The sequence below is a fragment of the Aedes albopictus genome, chromosome 1 (genome assembly GCF_035046485.1).
Source record: "Aedes albopictus strain Foshan chromosome 1, AalbF5, whole genome shotgun sequence".
Classification (NCBI taxonomy): Eukaryota; Metazoa; Arthropoda; class Insecta; order Diptera; family Culicidae; genus Aedes; species Aedes albopictus.
In genome coordinates this window covers 225,427,566-225,450,243 of record NC_085136.1, presented here as the reverse complement: position 1 = coordinate 225,450,243, position 22,678 = coordinate 225,427,566, and the positions used below count along the sequence as shown (strand labels likewise).

The 22,678-nt window shown below is 41.0% G+C and overlaps 3 protein-coding genes across 3 annotated transcripts in view; 1 reads left to right on the top strand and 2 right to left on the bottom strand.

Annotated features, from left to right (window-relative positions):
- Positions 1 to 5,617: 5,617 nt before the first annotated feature.
- LOC109431828 (uncharacterized) lies at positions 5,618 to 6,913 on the bottom strand. The gene is made up of 2 exons (XM_029857343.1): positions 6,424 to 6,913; positions 5,618 to 6,375 (listed from the first exon to the last, which is right to left on the bottom strand). Exons 1-2 carry the CDS (start codon positions 6,911 to 6,913, stop codon positions 5,618 to 5,620), a joined length of 1,248 nt encoding a protein of 415 aa, XP_029713203.1.
- Positions 6,914 to 7,880: 967 nt separating this feature from the next.
- Positions 7,881 to 9,605, bottom strand: LOC109415407 (protein Peter pan). Its single transcript, XM_019689273.3, has 2 exons — positions 9,149 to 9,605; positions 7,881 to 9,084 (listed from the first exon to the last, which is right to left on the bottom strand). The coding sequence occupies exons 1-2, from the start codon at positions 9,485 to 9,487 to the stop codon at positions 7,927 to 7,929; spliced, it is 1,497 nt and encodes a 498-aa protein (XP_019544818.1). The 5' UTR covers positions 9,488 to 9,605; the 3' UTR covers positions 7,881 to 7,926.
- Positions 9,606 to 9,964: 359 nt separating this feature from the next.
- The window catches only part of LOC109405114 (ras-related protein Rab-11B), a 39,070-nt gene continuing 26,356 nt past the window's right edge, over positions 9,965 to 22,678 (top strand). Inside the window, exons 1-2 of the mRNA XM_062846338.1 lie at positions 9,965 to 10,464; positions 17,158 to 17,366. Of these exons, the coding sequence (XP_062702322.1) occupies positions 17,327 to 17,366 (40 nt within the window). The 5' untranslated portion in view covers positions 9,965 to 10,464; positions 17,158 to 17,326. The remainder of the gene's footprint in view (positions 10,465 to 17,157; positions 17,367 to 22,678) is intronic.

The window sequence follows — 22,678 nt, the reverse complement described above, 5'->3', positions numbered from 1 at the left end:
GTTTGTCACTGCGACCAGTTTTTAGATCTATTGTGACATTACCCGTATCCTTAGTGTAGTGCATGTCGCATTACTCAATTGCCATTGAGGGGCAATAAAGTATCGATTTTGATACAGTTTTTGTTTTGTTTTCTTAGAAAACAAAACAAGAGTACTGATATTGGCCATGCATCGGAAACCTAGCATCATCCTTGTTTTACTGCTAAATTCTCCCCAGGTTTAGGACCCGGGTTTTAACATTAGCAGCAATATCATTCCAATAATGGGACATGTGTTCAGTAATAAGGATTCTAGTATGTTCCTTGCGTACTAGCACTTTCCAGTCTTCGAAGAGTTAGTACATACATGGATCCCTAACCCAATTTGATTTCCTTTGCATTGAGTTTAGCCTCAGATGGTGAGGTTTTTAACTATATGCAAAGTAAAGTTGGTAAACTTAGTTTTATTCAAAAACTGGAAGTCATCACAACACCAGTAGCAAGGACTAAATACTATAATGCCTATAATTATCAGAACACATATTCCAAAATTGAAAAATAGGACGACACTAGATTTCGGTTTGGTAGATCTAACACCGCAACGCAACCCAAAAAGGCGATCTACCCACGCTACGGGCTCCGTTAAAGATCGAGCATGTTTTAAACCCCCTCAACCATTCATCCCTCAGCACGGGTCGCCTGACACCTTGGATTGGGGTTACCTGTTTGGTGGACTTTTACCCCCGGAACAGGTGGTCCGTAGTGCTATTCTAAGCCGGCAGCTACACGGACAAGGGGGAGTCTTATCACCGCTTTTGTGGAATCTCGTAGCAGATACGCTATTGAGGCAACTCAATAATAGCGGTTTTCCTACTTATGGTTTTGCCGACGACTACCTAACATTGTTAGTTGGTATGTGCATCAGCACCCTTTTCGACCTGATGCAAAACGCCCTTCAGGTAGTTGAGGGTTGGTGTCGCCAATATGGCCTTTCGGTTAATCCGAGTAAAACATCGGGTCTCCTACGTTAGGCGGAAACACGAAAGGCGGAATCACAAAAGGCGGAAATACAAAAGGCGGAATTATCGAAAGGCGGAAAGTCACAAAAGGCATAATTACGTAAGGCGGAATCACAAAAGGCAGAATCACATAAGGCTAATTAAAATTTGCCGGACGTTTTGAACCAGCAGAGCAAACGGCCGGCCGTTTGCTCTGCTGGTTCAAAACGTCCGGCAAATTTTAATTAGCCTTATGTGATTCTAACATTCACGCCACAGTTAGTGGAATCGACTTTAGAAAAAGAATTGCCCTTTTATGCATAGTTTAGTGTGTATCAACCGTACCTTCAACCGTCAATCTACACTAAAAATAATTCGCATCTAGTTTGTAAATGCCGCGCACATAGATTTTTGCAATCAAACTTTGCTCATAAATTTTACTGGCGTTACACATAGAACCAGATTTCTAGCTCATCTTAGGTTCTATATTCAATGCACATAAAAAATAAAGGTCCGTACTTTTTAATTTTGAAGGTAAACCTATTGAATTATATATGTTACCACAAATAAATACTATATGCGATTTTCTAGAAAATAAATAATTCAGACTAATTATTTTATAATGAAAAATCTTTATTTTGAACTAGATTAAAAAACTGTGGTGATTGCGAGGGTGATTGCATTGATCTTTCCAAAAGCAACGTTTCGGTCGTAGAGCTTTCCAGCAGGGTTTTCGGCTAAATCTTCCGGAAGTTTTTCTGTGCTCACCGTGCTTTTCCGCGCTGTAACCTCGATCTGGATCTGTTGGCATATTATGATTATCGTTACGTAAAAGGAAATGATTGACATACATTACCTTAAGAAAACTGCAGGAATTCAACCGGGAGACTTGAAATAGCGACCGTAAACTCGGTAAACGCGGCCAGCAACAAAAGTCTTGCTCCACCATTTTTCCGTTAATGAAATGTTTTGAACGTTTTCAAATATCAATCGATACATTCAAAATTTATATTCAGTTAACATGGGTTTTGAATGTATCATTTTTAGAATTCATAGCTGTGCATATGAAAAATATGTGCAACTCAATTATATTTAATGCAAACACTTTAAAATCTAAAAGCCGCACATAAAACGAGGATTTGAGCCACCGATTCGCTTTTATCTGTTTTGCGCACATAAAAACTAATGGAGTTTTCATTTCAGTGTACTTCCACCGAGACGACCTAACACTTGACTGAAACGCTGAAAGCCCCCGAACTCCATTACCCCAAATGACCCATCACCCCGGATATTTTTTCTTCAATTATAAATGTTCTTTTTTTCTGAACAAAGGAAACTCTTGTTGTTCGTCCCGGAATGAACCAGCTTGGCTGATAAAATCATGCAGTTCTAACTTGAAAGAACAGCCAATGATTAAAAGAAGGCAAAATCTCAGATAAAAATATTTACAGTTGCAACGCCAACAAATTCCTTAAAAGAACAATTAGATAGAATAGCCTTTGACCGAAAGAAGGATAAATAATGATTACATTAGCAGTTAGAATGCCAAAAAGGTCCTTAGTAGTAAGGCCAGAAAGAATAACATATCCTCAAAGGAAAAAAAAATCTGTTGAAAATGTGGTGTACTACTTGGTGCACCGTTAATTATCTAGAGCAGGTCTCCAGATAGGCTTGTGGATACTTCATTCGGGGTAATGGCATTCGGGGTGATGGAATTCGGGGTAATGGAATTCAGGGTAATGTCCTGAAGTCATAGGGCCCATATAGCCGAGGCGGTAAACGCACGGGTATTCAGCATGACCATGCTGAGGGTGACGGGTTCGATTCCCGGTCGGTCCAGGATCTTTTCGTAAAGGAAATTTCCTTGACTTCCTTGGGCATAGAGTATCTTCGTGCCTGCCACACGATATACACATGCAAAATGGTCATTGGCAGAGGAAGCTCTCAGTTAATAACTGTGGAAGTGCTCATAGAACACTAAGCTGAGAAGCAGGCTTTGTCCCAGTGAGGACGTTACGCCAAGAAGAGGAGAGGAGGTCCTGAAGCCGATTTAAAAAAAATCTTTGATAAAAATATGTGCAGTTTCAAATCTAACTAATCCCCAAATGATTAAACTAGAAAGAAGAGCCTATGGATAAAAGAAGGAAATGATGATTATTGGTAGTCAGAATTTCAAAAACTCCTTATAAATAAAACTAGAAAGAACAGCTTATGTTGAAAGAAGAGCAAATCTTTGCTGAAAATTTTAGCAACCCATGGCGTTTGTCCGCAACTCTAAACTCTTTTGATCATTATTCGGGAAACGGCATTTGGCCAAATGGCCAGACACCAACTCTTTCTCGTGATCAGTTTAAAAAAGTCGTCAGTTTCCCTAGAATCCTATTTAGATAAGTTTCGATGGTTTTTACTGATTCCGCCATTTCAAAATTACGCCTTATGTTATTTTCCGCCTTTCGTTACACTCTTAAGGTGGTCTGCCTTTCGAGTTTCTGCCTTTCGTGATTCCGCCTTTCGTGTTTCCGCCTTTTGATAGGGTCCCCCCTTTTCGACCTGATGCAAAACGCCCTTCAGGTAGTTGAGGGTTGGTGTCGCCAATATGGCCTTTCGGTTAATCCGAGTAAAACATCTATTGTTCTTTTCACGGAAAGGCGAAACCGTAATGGCGTTCGACCTTTGCGTCTCTTTGATTCTGAAATCGATGTGACTGAACAGGTAAAGTACGTTGGAGTCATTCTTGATTCCAAGCTTTCCTGGACACCTCACATTGAGTTCAGAATCAAGAAAGCTTGTATGGCCTTCGGGCAATGCCGGCGTACTTTTGGTACAACTTGGGGTCTAAAACCCAAGTATATCAAATGGATTTACACAACTGTGGTTCGGCCAATATTGGCTTATGGATGTCTTGTGTGGTGGCAAAAGGGTGAAGTGAGAACGGTCCAATCAAAATTAGGCCATCTCCAAAGGATGTGCTTAATGGCGATGTCTGGAGCGTTCTCTTCAACTCCTACGGCAGCGCTAGAAGTTCTCTTTGACGTTGCCCCACTACACATTCATCTCAAACAAGAAGCCCTTTCTTGCACTTACCGGTTACGGGTACTCGGTCTACTAGAGGAAACTCCTGTGAACCGCAGTTCAACACACACCTCGTTGTTTCCACTTTTGGTGAATTGGGACAAAATTGTCCTTGCTCCAAGTGATCTTACAATTGCTTGTAATTTTCCATATAGGACATTTTCCACGAAATTCCCTTCCCGGGAAGAGTGGACATCTGGTTATCTGGAAAGAAGTATTTCAGACGGCATCGTATGTTACACTGATGGCTCCCTTCTCGAAGGTCGAGCAGGTGCTGGTGTTTATTCTCGTGAGCTAAGGCTGTATCAGTCTTATTCACTTGGTAGACACTGTACCGTTTTTCAGGCCGAAATCTTTGCTCTTATGTGCGGAGTGCAATCAGCACTTCAGCAGCACGTAATGGGCAAAGTAATATACTTCTGTTCAGATAGCCAGGCTGCTATTAATGCACTTGCTTCGGCCAACTCCAGGTCGAAGATAGTTATCGCTTGTCGATCTCAAATCGAGGAGCTGAATTCAGCAAACGCTGTTCACCTTCTATGGGTACCTGGTCATTCTTCCATCGCTGGAAATCAATTGGCTGATGAGTTAGCTCGCTCTGGAGCATCACATGACTTCATTGGCCCTGAGCCAGCTATTCCGATATCGAAGTGTTGGATTAAGCTTCAGATTCACACCTGGGCTGTCACTCAACACAGACAATATTGGAATAGTTTGGAGTCATGTCGTCAAACCAAATTGTATAGTGCTGAGCCATCTCTACAGGTGGCGAAGTATCTAACTAATCTGTCTAAGCAGAATTGCAGTATGCTGGTCAAAGCATTGACTGGCCACTGCCGACTCAGCTATCACATGGCGAATATTCAGCAAGCTGATTCATTTGCCTGTGATAGCTGTGAATCCGATTATGGAACTTCGTATCATTTGATATGTAACTGTCCAGTTTTCGCGCAACTGCGTTTCCGAGTATTCGGTAAACACTTATTAAGTGAAACTGACTTCAGAAACCTGAATCTTCAGGATATTCTGTTGTTCTTAACCCGCTGTGGTAAAGAGCTATAGGCTCTCTTTCGCTTTATGCGTTATTACAGTGCCCTTTTCAGGGCGCTGTTTGAACCCATTGTGGTACGCTTGTGCGTTAGTACCCTCTTCCAGGGTATTTTTCCTATTTCCCTACCTGTCCCTATCCCCATCCAAATCCTTTTTCCTTCCTTTTCCCTCAGGTAGATGATGAAATAGGCTGTTATTTTGGCGATGGCACAAATGTCCCAAATGGAGGATAACGTGCCTCTGGAGCCGGCCTTCTGATACCTGATATAGCAGAGTTATAAGCAACAGCGGCCGGCAAGGCCGAGAATGTCCACTTGTAAGCAGCCGAGATGGAAGCTCGGCGGTGATTGGTGTAGTCTAGCGTGGTATTTGGTCGTTGTCCATAATCAGGTTCCATGAGATTGTTGCAGGGGTTCGTTCTTCCGTTGTTTGGTGACTGTCGTTCTTCCGAGATCGTGTCCATGTTGAAAGCCGGGTCGATATCAAAGATTGGGGTGTCTTTTTCAGTAGATTCTTGATCTATCCTGTTTCCGAATTGGTCGCACTACTCGTCGTTCTTGGATGATGCGACACACGCTTACCGTGATTTTCATTGCGGTCTGTCGTAGAGCTCTCCAGCACTCGCTTGTTGCTGCGGCTCCTGGTGCGAATGCTATTGTCGATTCCGTTTTCAAGATTATCGTTTGGTTTGGCAGGCGGCATGACGAAACCTTTGTCTTTCCTGGATTGGTGCTGCGTCTTGGGTGCTGTTCCAGATGTAGAAGCCTGGTTTCCAATCGAAGTGCGTTGAGCGAGCGGTAGCTGTGGTTCGCGAAGTGTTGATTTAAGGGAAGCAAGTTCTTTGGCCAGGTCAGCAACTTGTTTTTGGAGAGCTGCGATCAGTTGGTCTTTTGCAACAAGTTTTTGCTTAAGCTGGTTCTGAATCATTTGCGCAATAGTTTCTCTACGATGTTCTTCGTTGTATAGGCGCCTGGCCTCACCAAACGAGATGCCACGATCGATTTTCATGTGGATAATCGTGTCTTCTTCTTTGTATTTCGGACAAACCCGAGACCTGACAGAATGTTCTTTTTTGCAATGGAGGCAGTGGGGTGTATTTTCGCATTGCTCTCCTTCTGCCACGTGCAGCGGTTGAGAACATTGCAGGCAGATACCAGGCTGTTGGCATGACTTCCGTGGGTGACCGTAAGTTCCGCAGTTGAAGCACATTAGCGGAGACGGGTAGTTGACTCGAACTTCGATCCGCAACAGTCCAAAGTACACGTGGTCTGGAAGTTCTGTACCATGGAACGATAGAACTAACAATGGTGTGTTCCTAAGCTTACCATTCATTCGTTTTCTGATGCGGCGAACAGAGTGTACGTTTTGAGAAGTCAGATGCTTCTTGATGGTTTCCTCATCAATATTGATGGAATCCGGCTCATACACTATGCCCTGTACCGTGTTCAATGTTGGATGTGGAAAGATCTCAATGGGTGTGCCGTCGGTTAGCTCAGTCATATTTGTCAGCTTTTGAACTATGCTTCGGGAATTTGTACGGAGGAGGTAACGTGAGCCGCGACCTTCGCGAGACGCTTTCACATTTCGAGCATCCTTTTCACCAACCGCTAACTGGACTGATGTGCCAATGATGAACGGATCCGGCAGCTGAGGGTCGTCCGTTACGTTTTCGGGGACTTTGCAGCGTAGGATAAGAACCATGGCCTGGCCCATCTCGTCCTTGCTTAGCATCCATTCCGGGGCTCTGACGCAACGTTGATGTTCGATAGGGTTGTCTGGTACCCCCGCCAGCGAGGCGGGGGGTTTACCGGTCATTTGACCGGGTATCGCTAGAACTTTTTCGGATTCACTTCACTGTTTCGTTTAATCGCGACGAGATATTGTGTAACTGACTTTGGACTATTTTTGACACCAACTTGCACTCGGGTCTCTCTGTTTGACACAGTCTATCGAAACCGCGTCTGTGTTGGTAACTCGCCTAACAACAGCACCGCCGCGAGCTGGCGGCGGTCCGAATTCACTATTAGTTCCTTGAAATTTAACTAAAATTCCACTCTGCCTGTGTGGACACTGACAGAACTTGACACTCGATCAACTTTTTTGGAATTAATTAGGCACTATTCAAGGTAAGTCAGCGAATTATAATCCGAGTAGGTAGCACGTGTTGATATGCAACATGACCCGAACACTCGAAAAGGCTAGTTATAACTATGGTGGCATTTATATAATGTTTGTTTATTAATTATATGTTCAAAACTTAGTGTTGAAATGTCTGCGCAGAATTAGGACCACTATTTAATACCGGTTCCTAATTCTGCGCACCTAAGAAGAACAAGAAGATTAAGAAAAGAAGAAAAAAAACTCAATTGTTTTTTGCCGATTCTGATTCCTCGAAGACAGCTGTACAGGATGCGCATGGAAAAGCAGACATTCTCTTCATTATTTATGTCGCAAAATGCTTCAGCTCATGAGGCAACTTTTTAGCAGCTTCGCTAACGGACACTGATTTCAGGCAATTTCCAGCACTTGCAACATCATTTTATTTTTTTACAAAATAATGGTCGTTGATTTGAAAAATTTTTCTTCACAAACCTTTTCATTACTATTGAAACAATATTCGAAAAATATATTTGCAGCTAATATTGAACTAGCGTCCCTGATTTTGTGGTATATTCGAGAAAGTGCGCCGAATTAGGGACTGCGCAGAATTAGGGCCGGTCACGGTAAGTACAAAATACTTATCTAAAATGGACTGGTGATATAACATATAAAGCAGCTTGCATAATCAATAATCATCTATGTTATATTGAAACGCAACTCCTTATCGACTATTTTTTCTTACCTCCTTTAAACTTCGGTTTGCCTTGTCCCTTAGGGCTTTTCCCTTCGCCCTTTTTGCCGGCATACTTTGACTTCCCTTTGTAATCACCACCAACCTTCTTTCCCGAGAACTTACCTCCCTTCTTGCCTGGAGCTCCTTTTCCCTTGAAGCCTCCTTTGCCCTTCTGTCTTGGCCCTGCTCTGCCTCTACGGTCATCCCTGTCGTCTTCGTCATACTCCTTTTTCTTGTCCAGTTTGGGTTTCTTCGGTTTCAACGAATAGTTCGATCCCTTCGGAATGAAAGGCCTCTTCCGGGTACCACTCTGTCCTTCAAACAGTTCCTTCTCGGGTGCCTCACCGATCGCATCCTCATAGTAGCGAGTATCATCCTCATCCGACTGCTCTCCAATGGCCTCCTCGGCATCCTTGAGCAGCTGCTTGTCTCTGTCTGTAAGAGTTCCACCGGACGTCTTTGCCTTGTGATCCGCCTTCTGCTGTTCCTTTTTCTTCTTGTTCTCCTCTTGTTTCTCCTTGCGTTGCTCTTTGAGGCGCTTCTTGGCGGCCCGCTTCTTGCGTAGTTCTTCCACTTCTATGGCATTCTTCTGGATGTAATCGTGGTACAATACTTCGCCTGTCAATAGATCTTCTTCAATCTTCATCAGGCGCATTGTTATGCGTGGCCCGATTTCATGCAATCTTAGGGAAGACTTGTTATCCGCCAAATTTCCCCTGCGTAGATTCTGTGGCAGAACTACATGTGTTTCCTCGTCGTCAAATTCTGAGTCCGACAGCAAATGGCCTTTCTCCACGAAATCAGCAATGTCCTCAAACTTGGACATGTTCGGGATGTTGCGGGTTACGACTTTCTTGACGCCTTTGTTCAAATTGACCGGAACCACCGTCACGGAATAGTGACGCAAATCGATCAGCTTCGAAACCGGATTGTAAGACAGGAGAACACATCGCTTTAGCGACGACAGCTTCACCGTCGACAAGTTAATCGGCGGGAACATGTTCTGGAATGTGGAAGCCATCAGCTTGAGATGTCTTCCTTCACCGCTGAAGCTGTTCAGGATCACCAGCGGAGGAGTGTGGAAGCTTTCCTCGTCTACAAATTGCTTCTTCGTCATACTGATCACGTCCTTGGCCAGCGTGTATTGTGTCACCTGTGGAATGAGATATGTTTTCATTAGATGGCTAAACGTACGAAGAGGACTGGCATTCACTTACCCGGAACGTCAGCGTGGGGCCCTTGGGCATGCGAATGATTTTCAGCGACAAGGTTTGCGGGGACAGCGAGAACAGGCACATGTGCGATACGTGGAAAAATCCGGACAGGTGTACGAAATCCTTGACCTTGTTGACGCGTCGTTCCCGCAGAGCACTGGCGGTGAACGGTTCCATCATACGGCGGAAATCTCGCGACAGCGCCACCACCGAGGAGCACCGTTCACCACGGTGGATCACGAACGTGTGCGGGGCATTTTTGAGTGCCGTTGGTTCTTCGAATTCCGGGGCGTCCGTCTTTACTTTGGGGACCTTCTTGTTGCGACGTCCTTTTTTACGCATTTTGGTTTGGATTTAGGGCGATTTTCGGGATTTTCTAGGTGAAAACACACGCGTTTGGGCGAGAAACGAACGAGAACCGGCCAAAGCAAAAGCACGTTTGATATTTTTGTTATGACGTTTGCGCCCCTGCGCCAAAGCAATGGTCGAAATGCAAACTTCAATTGACGAGACAATTGTCACCGGGTCCCTTTGCGCAGCCAAATTTTTAACACCGGGTTGGTTATGACTCATTGGCAGGGTAGCCAAAAATATTGAATTTGAACTGGATCTCTGATTCGGCTTGATGGCCTTTTCGCCTATTTTCAAGGTGTAAAAATTTTGTAGAAAATGGTTTTATCGAGTATTTATACATGATGATCAATATAAAATAAACCACACTTTATTACAAGCTTTATTTGCCAGCATTTTTCATTATCTTAGAAGATCAATAAATCTAACGAACCTCATATCGGCAGCACTGTCAGTATTAAACAGCGGATCATCGCTCAAAAAGAACGAACCAGGCGACCGACCGACAGAGTTCAGTGCAGAGCCGACATTTTGTTTCTCGTCGAATCCAGCCAACAACCGCAAAGTCTGTTCGCGAAGGTTTACAGGCCCGGAGGAAACATCTTTTTCTCGTTCGGAAACCCACCCGGGGGTCGTGGTCCAAGTGAAGCAATCAGATCGTCGCGAGCTGTACGGTTCTGCCGCGGATTATTCCCGTTTCGGTGCGAAAGTTGGTCGAAGACCGAGTGTTCTTTTCTTTTCGTTCCGTGCGCTGCGGACGTGGACGTCTCTCTTGTGTTGCGCTGAAAAAGAAAATCGCGAACAAGGAATCCAGGACGGGCATTTGCAAGTGCAGAATAAATAAAGGGCTCCGGTTTGGTTGAGAAAAAGATAGAATCGGTGATGTGCAAGAATCGGTCGTGAGTCAAGCTGATCCTGAGAAGAAATTACTCATAATCGGATAACGTCGTCGAGGGGGAAAGATTAACGTAAGAGTGAATGTTCTGATCTAACCGTTTCTGGATGCTTTCGTTGGTGCACTGGATGGCTGGAAATGACCAGCGGTTGTGATCCGGATAGTGTGCTGGAAAATAATGTCTCATCGTCATATCAGAATCATTGGCTAGTGGCCCAGTAGCCAGTCACTCCTCACAGAGTGTTGTCTCGTCCCTTCTGCCACAGGTGTATGAGTGAGTGCATGTGACATTATACATTGGTGTGTGTGCGTGTGCAATGCATAAGAACAATAGGGTTGGGTGGTTCTTTAAAAATGTAATTTTATTTGGGTGGTTTCCGTTTTTGGATTGGGTTCGAATGGGAACCGACCACAGTGTCGTAATCCCAATCCGGTTCAGGTTCGCTTGTGTGTAAATGCATTTCGTTTGTTTACACATCTTTTTACTGATTCAGTTTTAAGCCAATTAAAACATTTGAACCCTCATTAATTAACCTTTAAATCATGTGGACATCTTTTTGCGTACATTTTGGATATATAGCTGATCTTCTATGACTATAGTCTATAATAGTCTATAATGAAATCGATCTATCTTGTTAAAGAAATCAACTATATCCTGGAGGAATCGCAGAACTCCTAACGGAATCTTGAAACCAATCTCAAGAGAAACCACCCGGACAGAGTTCCTAGAGGAATCTCAGAAATAACTCCTGTAGGAATCCTAGGTAGAACAGAACCTCTTTAGGAATCTCAGGAGAAACTCCTGGAAGAATCCCTGAGGGAATTTCTACAGGAACCCTAAATAAATTTCTCTGGTCAAACTTATCGTAATTTTTGGCCCTTATTCGAAAGATTATTGAATTTTCTTTCAAATGACTTCTTTGAATCGATTGGTTTAGTTAAATAACTAAGTTTTCCAGAGCAAATAGCTCAAAAGTAGTGTGTTTTAATTTGGTTTTTTGTCAATTATCTTTGAAACATGCGTAATAAATTAAAATTCTCTCTTCAGCAAAGTTGTGGCCCCTGTTCCACTCTACAACTCGTTCTTTGACCACAAACTTCTAGCTCTTATCGTTTTCTTGCAATTTCGAATCAAATGTGTGGGCAAAAAAGTGCTAACCTTGACAGTTTCAAATTTATGTACTGAAATGCGATGTTTAAATTGAAATTGCAAGAAAACGATAAGAGATAGAAGTTAGATGGCAAAGAACGAATTGTAAAGTAAAACAAAGGCCACAACTTTGCCTAAGAAGAAATTTTAATTTATTAGGCATTTTTCAAAGATAATTGAAAAAAAAAAAAACAAAATAAAACACACTACTTTTGAGCTATTTGCTCTGGAAAACTTAGTTATTTAACTGAACCAATCGGTTTAAAGATGTCATTTGATAGAAAATTCAATAATCTTTCGAATAAGGGCCAAAAATTATGATAAGTTTGACCATTTTCAAGTCATAGCCGGTTACGACAATAAGATGTCAAAAACATGGGGAGTTCAATAACTAACTACGTAACGGTTGTGATTTGACCATATGTGTAGAACAATTTTTTCACCATTTATGGTCCTCTATCACCCTTTCAAAAGTTTGCACTCAGGAACCTGTATACAAGTATCATATGATTCAACTGATCTTCTCTGACTACCCAGTGGTGGGCACCGTTGACCGAAAAGTTTACGTCGTTAACCATTACATAGAAATTTAATGCCGTTAACGTTAACCGTTAACGTTAAATTGAAATACTCGGTACAGTGTTTTTAAAAACTCAAATCTCATGGTTGAGTTGTTTCACGCGCAATTCTTCACCGCCGAAAAAATCATGCATGATTTGACTCGTGATTTTACTCATTTCTTTATTTCTTGGTATTCTTATTATTTACAACGAAGTTTTTAAGATTGTATGATAGAACAAAATCAAACCTTGCATACAACAACAAAGAATTGATTTTTGGTTTCGTTTTACAAGCAAACGAGATTTCAACGTTTGGCTCGTGAGAGCGATGAAAATCTCGCGCATTAGAAAATGATTTAGAATCGCGCGTGAGTTTGCTCACGCAGGAGCGGTTCATGAGTGAGATTTGAGTGTAAGTTTAACACTGACCCGGTGAAAAAAATCACCGAAACTATAAATTTAAATTACAGATTTACAGTGCGATCGACAAAATCACCGAAAAATATCCAATCAACCAGCAGTGTGGGCTAGGTGGCCGTGCGATTAGCGGCGGCAGTCGTCTAGGTCTAGGCGTACCGTAAGCATCGGAGTGTGGGTTCGATTCCCGCTCCAGTCGGTGGAAACTTTTCGTCAAACGAAAAATTCATCACTGAGCCACTGGGTGTTCTGTGTGTTGTCCGTTGTCTAGTGTAAGCAAATATGTTCAGTCTGTGCAGCCTCTGGCTTAAGACGGTGTGAGTTGTCTTTTAAATCCAAAAGAACACTTCTGAAAAATAGGCAAAATGGGTGGGTCTACTTTCCCGGACTACCGTAAAATGGGGTGTTAAGAACTCATGGGATGTTAAGGGATTCATCTTCACATACAACTTTGAGAAATCGTTCAACCGTATAAACATTTATTTACAATTTCCAAATTCGCTTAAAATATGTGTTGGAAATAAAGGTATTCTATAAGGATTACCACTCATGAAAATACGACACTGGATACTAGACATCAAAAACTAAACGGCATTGCTTTTCCTCCATTTCGCTACCATTGAAACATTTATTTGTAAGGTCAGAAATATAATTAGGAGAAATAATGTGAGTGATCGTAGGATGTTCTACAACTGATTTCAAACAAAACTAAGGTAAAATATTTGATCTAAGGTGGTTTTCGAACTTCGACAATTTTTGTAAAAAAAAGTCTAGTTTCAAAAACTGGTGGGGTGTTAAGGGATGAAACTTCTCATGTAACTTTTTTATTAGCTTCATGAAGTTTTGAGGCAATTGATTCCTTGATTAATTCATAGTATAACAGTAACTATTCTGAATGACGTATTACGGATTTCATGTTGGGTCATAAGCATCCCAACAGTTGCTATGGACGATAAATTCAAATAATACAACATAAATCTATAGAAACAAGTGTTGGATTGATACATATAATTCAGGCCAAACATTTCAATAGGTCCTATCTGCATTTGAGAGGATCTCTTTGTTTATTTTATCTTTCAATTATTGCAATGTAATGGTACACTTTTCAACTATTTTTACAGTACAAATCAAAAGACGATTGTTTTGACCATCGTTCAATGCAAGGAGGTAATCAAAATACAAATAAACAGCTGAGATATTAACGAACGAGAGGAAAACCAAAGAGAGCCTCTCTTCTGCAGATAGCACCATTAGACATGTTTGGCCTGAATCAGAAAATGTCAAATGTTTATATTCAATGCCGCGGTAGTCCCCTTTTCACAGAAGTTTGTGTTTCTCAAGCGTTTTGTTTTATTATCAATGATTGGCGTTAAAATGTGGCATCCAAAGCTTTTTGAAAAATTAGAACATGCTCACTTTTTCCATATATTATGTAAACCAGACTGTCACTAACTGGTGCAAAAGCAAGTATTTATGAAGAAGACGCATCCCAAGCAACACACGTGGTTACAAAACAGTTACGGCAGCGTATGTAAGGGTTGCACAGTAAGTCACAGTGACTTCTGTGCAAGCCTTACATATGCTGCCGTGACTGTTTTGTAACCATGTGTGTTGCTTGGGATGGTAAACCATTCAAAAACTTATCTTTTTTAACGAAAAATACAAACATAAATGGCATGCCACAACGACAAAAAAGATAAATCAATTTTCTTGCATGATTTTTTTTTTTACTTTACATTGCTCATCAAACATTGCTGCTAAAACATCTCAACATCTTAAAATATGACCTATCAGCGATGCTCCAGAGTAAAAATATCAGCATTGAATCCACAGTTTACACTCTGGGCCATATGCTTGCATATAAAACATTTCAATAATAAAGAGTTTTTAACCGTTATGTGTCCGACAAACTTTTTGCTTTTTTCTACACCGTGTTATTCAAATGGGCGCTGGGTACCCGGGTACCCTGTCGGCCACATAAGGGTTAAGTGAACAAGAAACTGTCAATACACATTGACAAACTTGTAAACTGAACCTGTTGGTCAGTCTAAATTGCTCAGTCAGTTTGGTTGCTCTAAAATGTAACTGAAAATAATGTAGTTGTTAAACATTGAAGCCATCGTTTACAATTAATCAATTTTGATCTTTCTTTGAAATATAAGAGCTTTTACATTTCTTCCCTTAAGTTCCTTAACACCCCATTTTCATATTTTCGAAAAATCCACACATTTTTAAAAATATCTTTAATTTCTGTCAAAAGTCGTCAAATTTTATAATCTATATGCGTAGCAGGCAGCAAGACAATGATCGGACTACTTTTCCTAAAAGTTTTAAGAAGAAGAACCCATGAAATGATGAGGTTAAAAAATTTTTCCGCCCCTAACACCCCATTTTACAGTACTTTGAAAAGTGTTCAACGGGGATTTAATTTGTGAAAACGCAAACATTGCATTATTTTCATAAAGGATTCAAATTTGACTAAAACATGTGGTCTAAGATATACATATGTACTGAAAACTTGTTCAAAGATTATATTCTCCATTTCTTGCCTCTTCAACTACACACTAGCTTTGAGTTTTCCTTTTTTGCGTTGCTGATTAGCATTCTTCCAGAAAGACTTCGGTTTGCGTTTGAGTTTTATACTGAGTGCCATTCCGAAAGCAACACTGGAAGGAAGATCCCAAAAGAAATCCCGGGAGAATCTTCGAGAGAAACCTCGTGAAAACCATTCTTTTTATCTTTATTTTCGTGAATTTTAACGATAATGCTAGTTGTTCACAAAATATGACCTAAACAAATATCTTGGGAAAAGCTCCTGTAGAAACCACGGAAGAAACTCTAATCTAGATGAATGTTCACAAACTTTCCTGGGGATGTTACAGGTGAAAACCCGGTAAAAATCCCGTGAAGGACTCTTCCTACTAACAAAACTAGCTGCATTACAGCTTATGGAGCAAAGGCTGTTGAAAATAAATCCTGAAAGAACCTCTGGAAAAAGTATCGATGGATTCCAATCCAGCAGCAAGAGATTTTAGATGACGATCGATATCGATTGGTTTTAAATCGATATCGACCATCATCAGACAAAGAGCTATAAGGGAAATCTGAAAGTCCGGTTGATAAGGATACTCCTGTAGAAACTATGGGAGAAATCCTGGGAGCAATGCCGAAAAGAATCGCGAAATTATTATCACAGAGAAACAGATGTAACTCTTGGAACGAATTTCATTGAAAAACATCGTAACCAAAACATAACCGCCCAATGCTAAACATACTACGCTTGGCCGGGCTATCACTAGGTGGCGGTAGTGAGCAAATGTCAAACAGTAGTAAAAACGATACCGCGAGTGGTCGATCGACGTACTACTGAATATTTGAATCAACCGTTAAAAAGGTGATCGATGGGAAGCGATGAGAGTGTGACGTCTGTTTTCTCTGTGTTATACCGAATTTAGTTCACCACTGGACTGCGCACTGAGTCTTCATAAGTGCAAAAACGCAAATAAAACTGCGCGATTGCATCAAATCAAATTGATGTCTTCGGCGCACTAATTATTAGATGTATGCTGAATAAGTGCTCTGAAGACACCGAGTCGATTGGATGCAATCGCGCACTTTTATTTGCGTTTTCGCACTATTGAAAATTAGTGCTTAACTAAATGCGCTATATTATCATTACTATTATTGCATTTTTTTTTTCAATCGACCTTAAGCAATTTTCATCAAATTTAAATGCCAATTGAACTTGAACGTTGATTCAGACAACAAACATATCGTCAGAGTTATCAGTTTGCAGAAAACCCACTAACTCACCAACCCTATTCAAACACAATTTACGCTTCTTTCTCTCTTTATTGTCGCGTACAATATCCATGTCATGACCCGAGTGTATGCGCGCATCATATGATTGAACTGTTTCTTGCCTTGTTACGTTATGTTATGTCGGGTTGTACCTATCTGTATGTATTCGTCCAAGAATGGTTCCAGAGTGTTCGTGAATGTGAATCAGTCGCGGTCGCCGCAGTTTTCTTTTCTTGTACAAGTATGATAATGAATATATATGGTTGGATACTATTTACGAGATAATATTAACCTATTGCCCGTCTTTTGATGATTTTAAGATTTTTATTTTCATATTGATGTTATGATTGTCAAATAGTTTCACATGTTTAATATTTCCAATTTAAACAGCCATGAGATTAACTTTTGTATGTTTCAAAATAAACAAACAAATCGATTGCAACATCACTAAGATATAATCCTCTCAAAGCAATATTGACCCCAGAAGACAGACAAAAGGCTAATGTATAACAGGAGCTGCACAACTACGTTCAACATTAACAAAACAGATCTGGCTGAAGCAGATGCATGAGTGCATACCCTCAATAATTCGGGTTCTTTTTATGTTTCGTTCGTCATTTCTCCTCGCATTGCCCAGTATTTAGTATCGTGCTGTCTTCCATTTGTTCCCCAGTAACCCCGAGGTCACAATTGCTGGTCAAGTTCCAGTCAAGACAGTGAAACAAGTGCCAACTATGTGTCAGCAGAAGCAACCCTAACACCCAGTTTTGGTGGAGAATATCTCTGTGTGATTTGCTACATGGTAGTTTTTATTGCTTGTTTTTTCGGTTGGTCTCAGAAATCACAGCTTTAGCAGTGTGTTTGTGCGAAGAACGTGACCGAATACGCGGATCATTTGGATTAATACCAGTAACAGCAGCAGCAGCACCAATTTCCTTGGCCGTTGAAGAGCGGAAAGGAGAGCAGTTGGGACAACCACCGGAGCAGCAAAGAAAAACAGAAACACGATGGGTACCCGCGATGATGAATATGATTATTTATTCAAAGGTAAGTGTCACCTTTTTCTTACTTTTAATTGGTTGAATTAAATTTGATTACAGGTCCTGTTGCCATTTTTCATTCTTCATAGCGAGATTTTCTACCGTAATCATTCAGGACCATAGTTTTGCAAACGTTATCATAAAGTGGATCATTCTAGATGAAGCTAGACCAATTTTATTCGAATGGTTATTAATCTCAGAGTTATTTATAAAACAGTTTTATCTCAGGATTGAATGAACCGAATATAATGCAAAATTTATCACAAACCCAATAACTTTTTTTCGGTTCCTAATTGGGTTATTATCCATTTTTATTGATGTTTTTCGGTGACCCGTTAGCCAAAGAAAACACGCCTTTTATTTGAAAGTTGTTGCGGTAATCTGAGTTGTCTGAAGATGGTTGAAAGAAAACAGTAGGCCGAAACGTCAAACAAATAAAAGGCGTGTTTTCTTTGGCTCACGGCTCACCGAAAAACATCAATAAAAATGATTAACATCAGTCAATGGTGATTGAAACAACCAACTAATCCTAATTGGGTTGTTTTGCAAACAACATATTGCTATTTTATATAGCCTAATAGAAAGATCTCATTTTTTTCTGAGTATAACGTGATTTTATTGCGTTCCAATATATACCTTTGTTTTGATGGTCAAATAAATAAATTAGTTTTATTTTCCGTGGATAGAATGGACAGTCGATAAAATGACAGATTGCCCCGAACAAAGAAAAATCCCCATACAAACTTATAATGCATTAAAAATGATGGATTTTTTAATTTTGACTAATTTTTGTGTGGACTAATTTTGACACACTCTCGATACCCCTAAAGAACCCAATTCTGAGGGGAATTGGGTGATTGGAATTAGGTGATGTCACGGTATTTATTTCTCCAATAGGGTATAAGTGGCATATGTAATCGCACGCTCCCCAATTCATCCTATTCGAAAACAAGCGATTACGGCAAAGAAACGACACTTTCAATGGTTCTTCTTGAAGCTAATAGTTATTGATGCAACGATTTGCAAAAAGATGATTTTTTGTTTATCCAACGAGGCTTGTCGACTGCTGAATTCACCGAGATTTGCAACTCGTATACTGCCCCCACTTGCATAACAGTCCCATCTTTGCTGGGTTTCCTATTCATATGGGACATTCATGCGAGTGGGGGCAGTATATATGTACAGGTATACCTCGATTTAGTAAACATTTCAATTTTTAAAATGTCTATTAAATCAAATTTTACATAAAATCGAGGCAAATTTTTATTCAAATTGCATACCAAAATGTACCAAAACATGTAAAAAACTGAGTTTTCGATAAAAGGCTCGGAGTTTTTGGTGGAGTAGGTTTGTACCGCTATCTGCTCGGTCGCTTTTTCTTTCAATTTTTCGGCGTTAAATTAACGACGATGAACGACGGTCTCCGAAGAACTTACCAAATAAAATCATCATGTTACAGATTTTTTCCGAAAATCTTCCATGTGTTCCTCCAGAAATGTCACAAAGAATTCTTTTACGAAATTTGGCATGAATTGCTTCACCAATTCCTCCATGACTTTTCTCAAATCATTTCAGAGATTGTTCAGAAATTCCTCTGGATATTTATTCAGAAATTTTTCTAGTCATTTGGAGAATGTATTAGAGACTCCTTTAAAAAGTCAACCAAACATTTCTTCAAAAATTCTACTAAAAATCATTCTAGTAAAAATTCTTTCGAAAATTTGTCCGAGTGTTCGACCAAAAATTCCCTCACGGATTCTTTCAAAAAATCTTCCTTGGATCCATTCGGAAATTTTCTTTAGGGATTTGTTTGGGAATCCCTCATATTATACAAATATCTCATAGAATGTTTTCAGAGCTTCAGAAACTATTGCAAAGTATTTCAGAAAATGTTTCGAAAGTTCCTTCAAAAATTTGTACAGTGATTAGCAACTTCCAATTTATCCAGAAATTCCACCAGGGATTCCTACAGAAGTTTCACAATTTCTGTCAGAAAATCTTCCTTTGATATCTTAAGAAATTCTTGCAAGGACTCTTTTAAAAAACATTGTAATATCTACACTGTTGAAAATGCTTTGACATCCATGTGCACAACAGAACATGTGCTCGATGAACAAATTGAGATTTGAATGGATCACTAAAATAACTAAAACGGCTGCTATGAAATGAACAGATAGCGCCACCTTAGCTTTGTGTGTTTGACGTAACTCGATTGCTATCACTGTGTTACCGTCCATATACGGTGGCGCTTTTGTTTTCATGCGGTGAGCAGCGGAATCCATTATGAATAGAAGTTCACGTACTCCGGTGAGACTCGCACTCACGACTTCCAATACGCTAGACGGGCGCTTCTGTTCAATCAAGCTACGGAGTCACTCGACTATCTCCGTCGCCAGTAGACCTAGAACTGAGCTCGATTCTACAGTCGCACATGGTTATCTTCTTTTCACAATCCAAACCTTCTACGGATGGGATTAGATGAACATCTAACACATACACTGTTGTGCACATGTATGCCAAAGCGGACGAGGAGATTGTTTTTAATTGTCGGATTTATTTTTTGTCAAGGGAAGGAATCTGAAATGTTTCAAATGATTCACACGGATACATAAATAATCAGAAATTTAGAACTCTTTCAAAATTTTCTCAGAAGCTTTCTACAGATTTTTTTTTCAAAGGATTGCTTTTGAAATTCCACAAGAGATTTTTAAGGAAATTCCCTAAATTTCTTTACATTTCATTAGATATTCCTTCAAGACATTTCTCTTTAAGAAATTGCTCCAAGGATTTCGCAAAAAATGTCTTGTAAAATCCTCCAACGATTCCTTCAAAATTTTTTAACAGAGTCTTTCAGAGATTCTTATGAGGATTCTTGCGGAAAAACTGGAAGACATTCTTACAAAAATTCCTGCAGACATTCACACAGAGATTTCATCAGAAATTCCGCTGGGTATTCCATTATGTATTTTCTCAGAAATTCCTCCAGGATTTTCTCCAAGGTACCACTAGGATTTTCTCTATGGATTCCTCAAGGAATTTATTAAAAAAATATTTAGGATTTTTATTATGGGATTTCTACAGGTTTTTTTTTTTCAAAAATATCTCAAGAGGCATCAGTGATTTACAAGTGTTTCTTCAGGTATTCTGGAATTTCTTCAGAAAATCCATCTATGGATTCTTAAAATTCTCCAAAAATTCTTTCAGGAATTCATTTAGAGTTTTCTTCAGATTTTTATTTTAATCTTCCTGATGCATCACGTTGGGAAAAGCTCGCTGACGTAGTGTACGCTTTAGGTCAAAACATACCCTAATACACAAGGAGGATTAACTTCTTCTGAAATTTCTTCCGCGGTATTTTCGGAATTTCAGCAGAGATTTTTTTCAAAAGTTGTTCCATGGATTATTTCATTGCCGAAGCATAACAATGACCTATTTATAGAAATTGCTACAAATTTTGGAATTCAAACATGCGGAGTACATGCCAAGATAGTATAGGGCATCTACAGAAATTATTAGGAATATATTACAATTCTCGGTGGGGAATCTTGAGGCGGATTCAGGTCCAGACCCTGATCCAGGATGGATTGTGAAATTTGGGAAACGCACAAAACGAGCAGACAAATTTATAGAAAAATATTGTAAATGAACTGTTGAATTGTGATTATTTGAAATATAACACGAATGCACCACCGTTGCGATTCGCCTGGCTTCGTTCTTTAGTCGGATGTACGTCGACTTCGTTCCGTGTCCATAAATATGATGCGCTAAAAGATTTGAAATTGGTCAAACGGTTGAAAAAAAAAATAAACTCATATTTTGCGTGACTTTTGAAAACAAAAAGTTTTACAAGTTTATTCGAACGTATGTATGTAAGTAACAGCGGAGGAGCGGCTCACAACAGCGTCTGATCCCCATGTTAGGGGCGGCTGATCTACGTCCGAGTGCCAGGGAAGGACTCTAAGCTCAACTGTGCACTATGGTCCTCCGGAAAGTAGGGGGTTGGTGTCAGGCCCTACGAGCCAGCCGTAAAAAACCATTGTAACGGAAAACCAGCAACAGAATAATACGAACCGAGACCAACGGCAACGACCCCAGCGAACGAAAAGGACTTGCGATTGGAAACTCGGTACGTGGAACTGCCGATCTCTCAACTTCATTGGGAGCACCCGCATACTCGCCGATCTACTGAAGGACCGCGGGTTCGGCATCGTAGCGCTGCAGGAGGTGTGTTGGACAGGATCCATGGTGCGAACGTTTAGAGGTAATCATACCATTTACCAGAGCTGCGGCAACACACGCGAGCTGGGAACAGCTTTCGTCGTGATGGGTGATATGCAGAGGCGCGTGATCGGTTGGTGGCCGATCGACGAAAGAATGTGCAGGTTGAGGATCAAAGGCCGATTCTTCAACTTCAGCATAATAAACGTGCACAGCCCACACTCCGGAAGTACTGATGATGACAAGGACGCATTTTACGCGCAGCTCGAACGTGAGTACGATCGCTGCCCAAGCCACGACGTCAAGATCATCATAGGTGATTTGAACGCTCAGGTAGGCCAGGAGGAGGAATTCAGACCGACGATTGGTAAGTTCAGCGCCCACCAGCAGACGAACGAAAACGGCCTACGACTCATTGATTTCGCCGCCTCCAAAAATATGGCCATACGTAGCACCTTTTTCCAACACAGCCTCCCTTATCGTTACACCTGGAGATCACCACAGCAGACGGAATCTCAAATCGACCACGTTCTGATTGACGGACGACACTTCTCCGACATTATCGACGTCAGGACCTATCGTGGCGCCAACATCGACTCCGACCACTATCTGGTGATGGTCAAACTGCGCCCAAAACTCTCCGTCATCAACAATGTACGGTACCGGCGACCGCCACGGTACAACCTAGAGCGACTGAAGCAACCGGATGTCGCCTCAGCATACGCGCAGAGTCTCGAAGCCGCGTTGCCAGACGAGGGCGAGCTCGATGAGGCCCCTCTAGAGGACTGCTGGAGTACAGTGAAAGCAGCCATCAACGACGCAGCCGAGAGCACCATCGGATACGTGGAACGGAATCGACGGAACGAATGGTTCGACGAAGAGTGCAGAACGGTTTTGGAGGAGAAGAATGCAGCGAGGGCGGTAATGCTGCAGCAAGGGACTCGACAGAACGTGGAACGTTATAAACAGAAGCGGAAACAGCAGACCCGCCTCTTTCGGGAGAAAAAGCGCCGCCTGGAAGAAGCGGAGTGTGAAGAAATGGAACTGCTGTGCCGTTCCCAAGAAACACGGAAGTTCTATCAGAAGCTCAACGCATCCCGC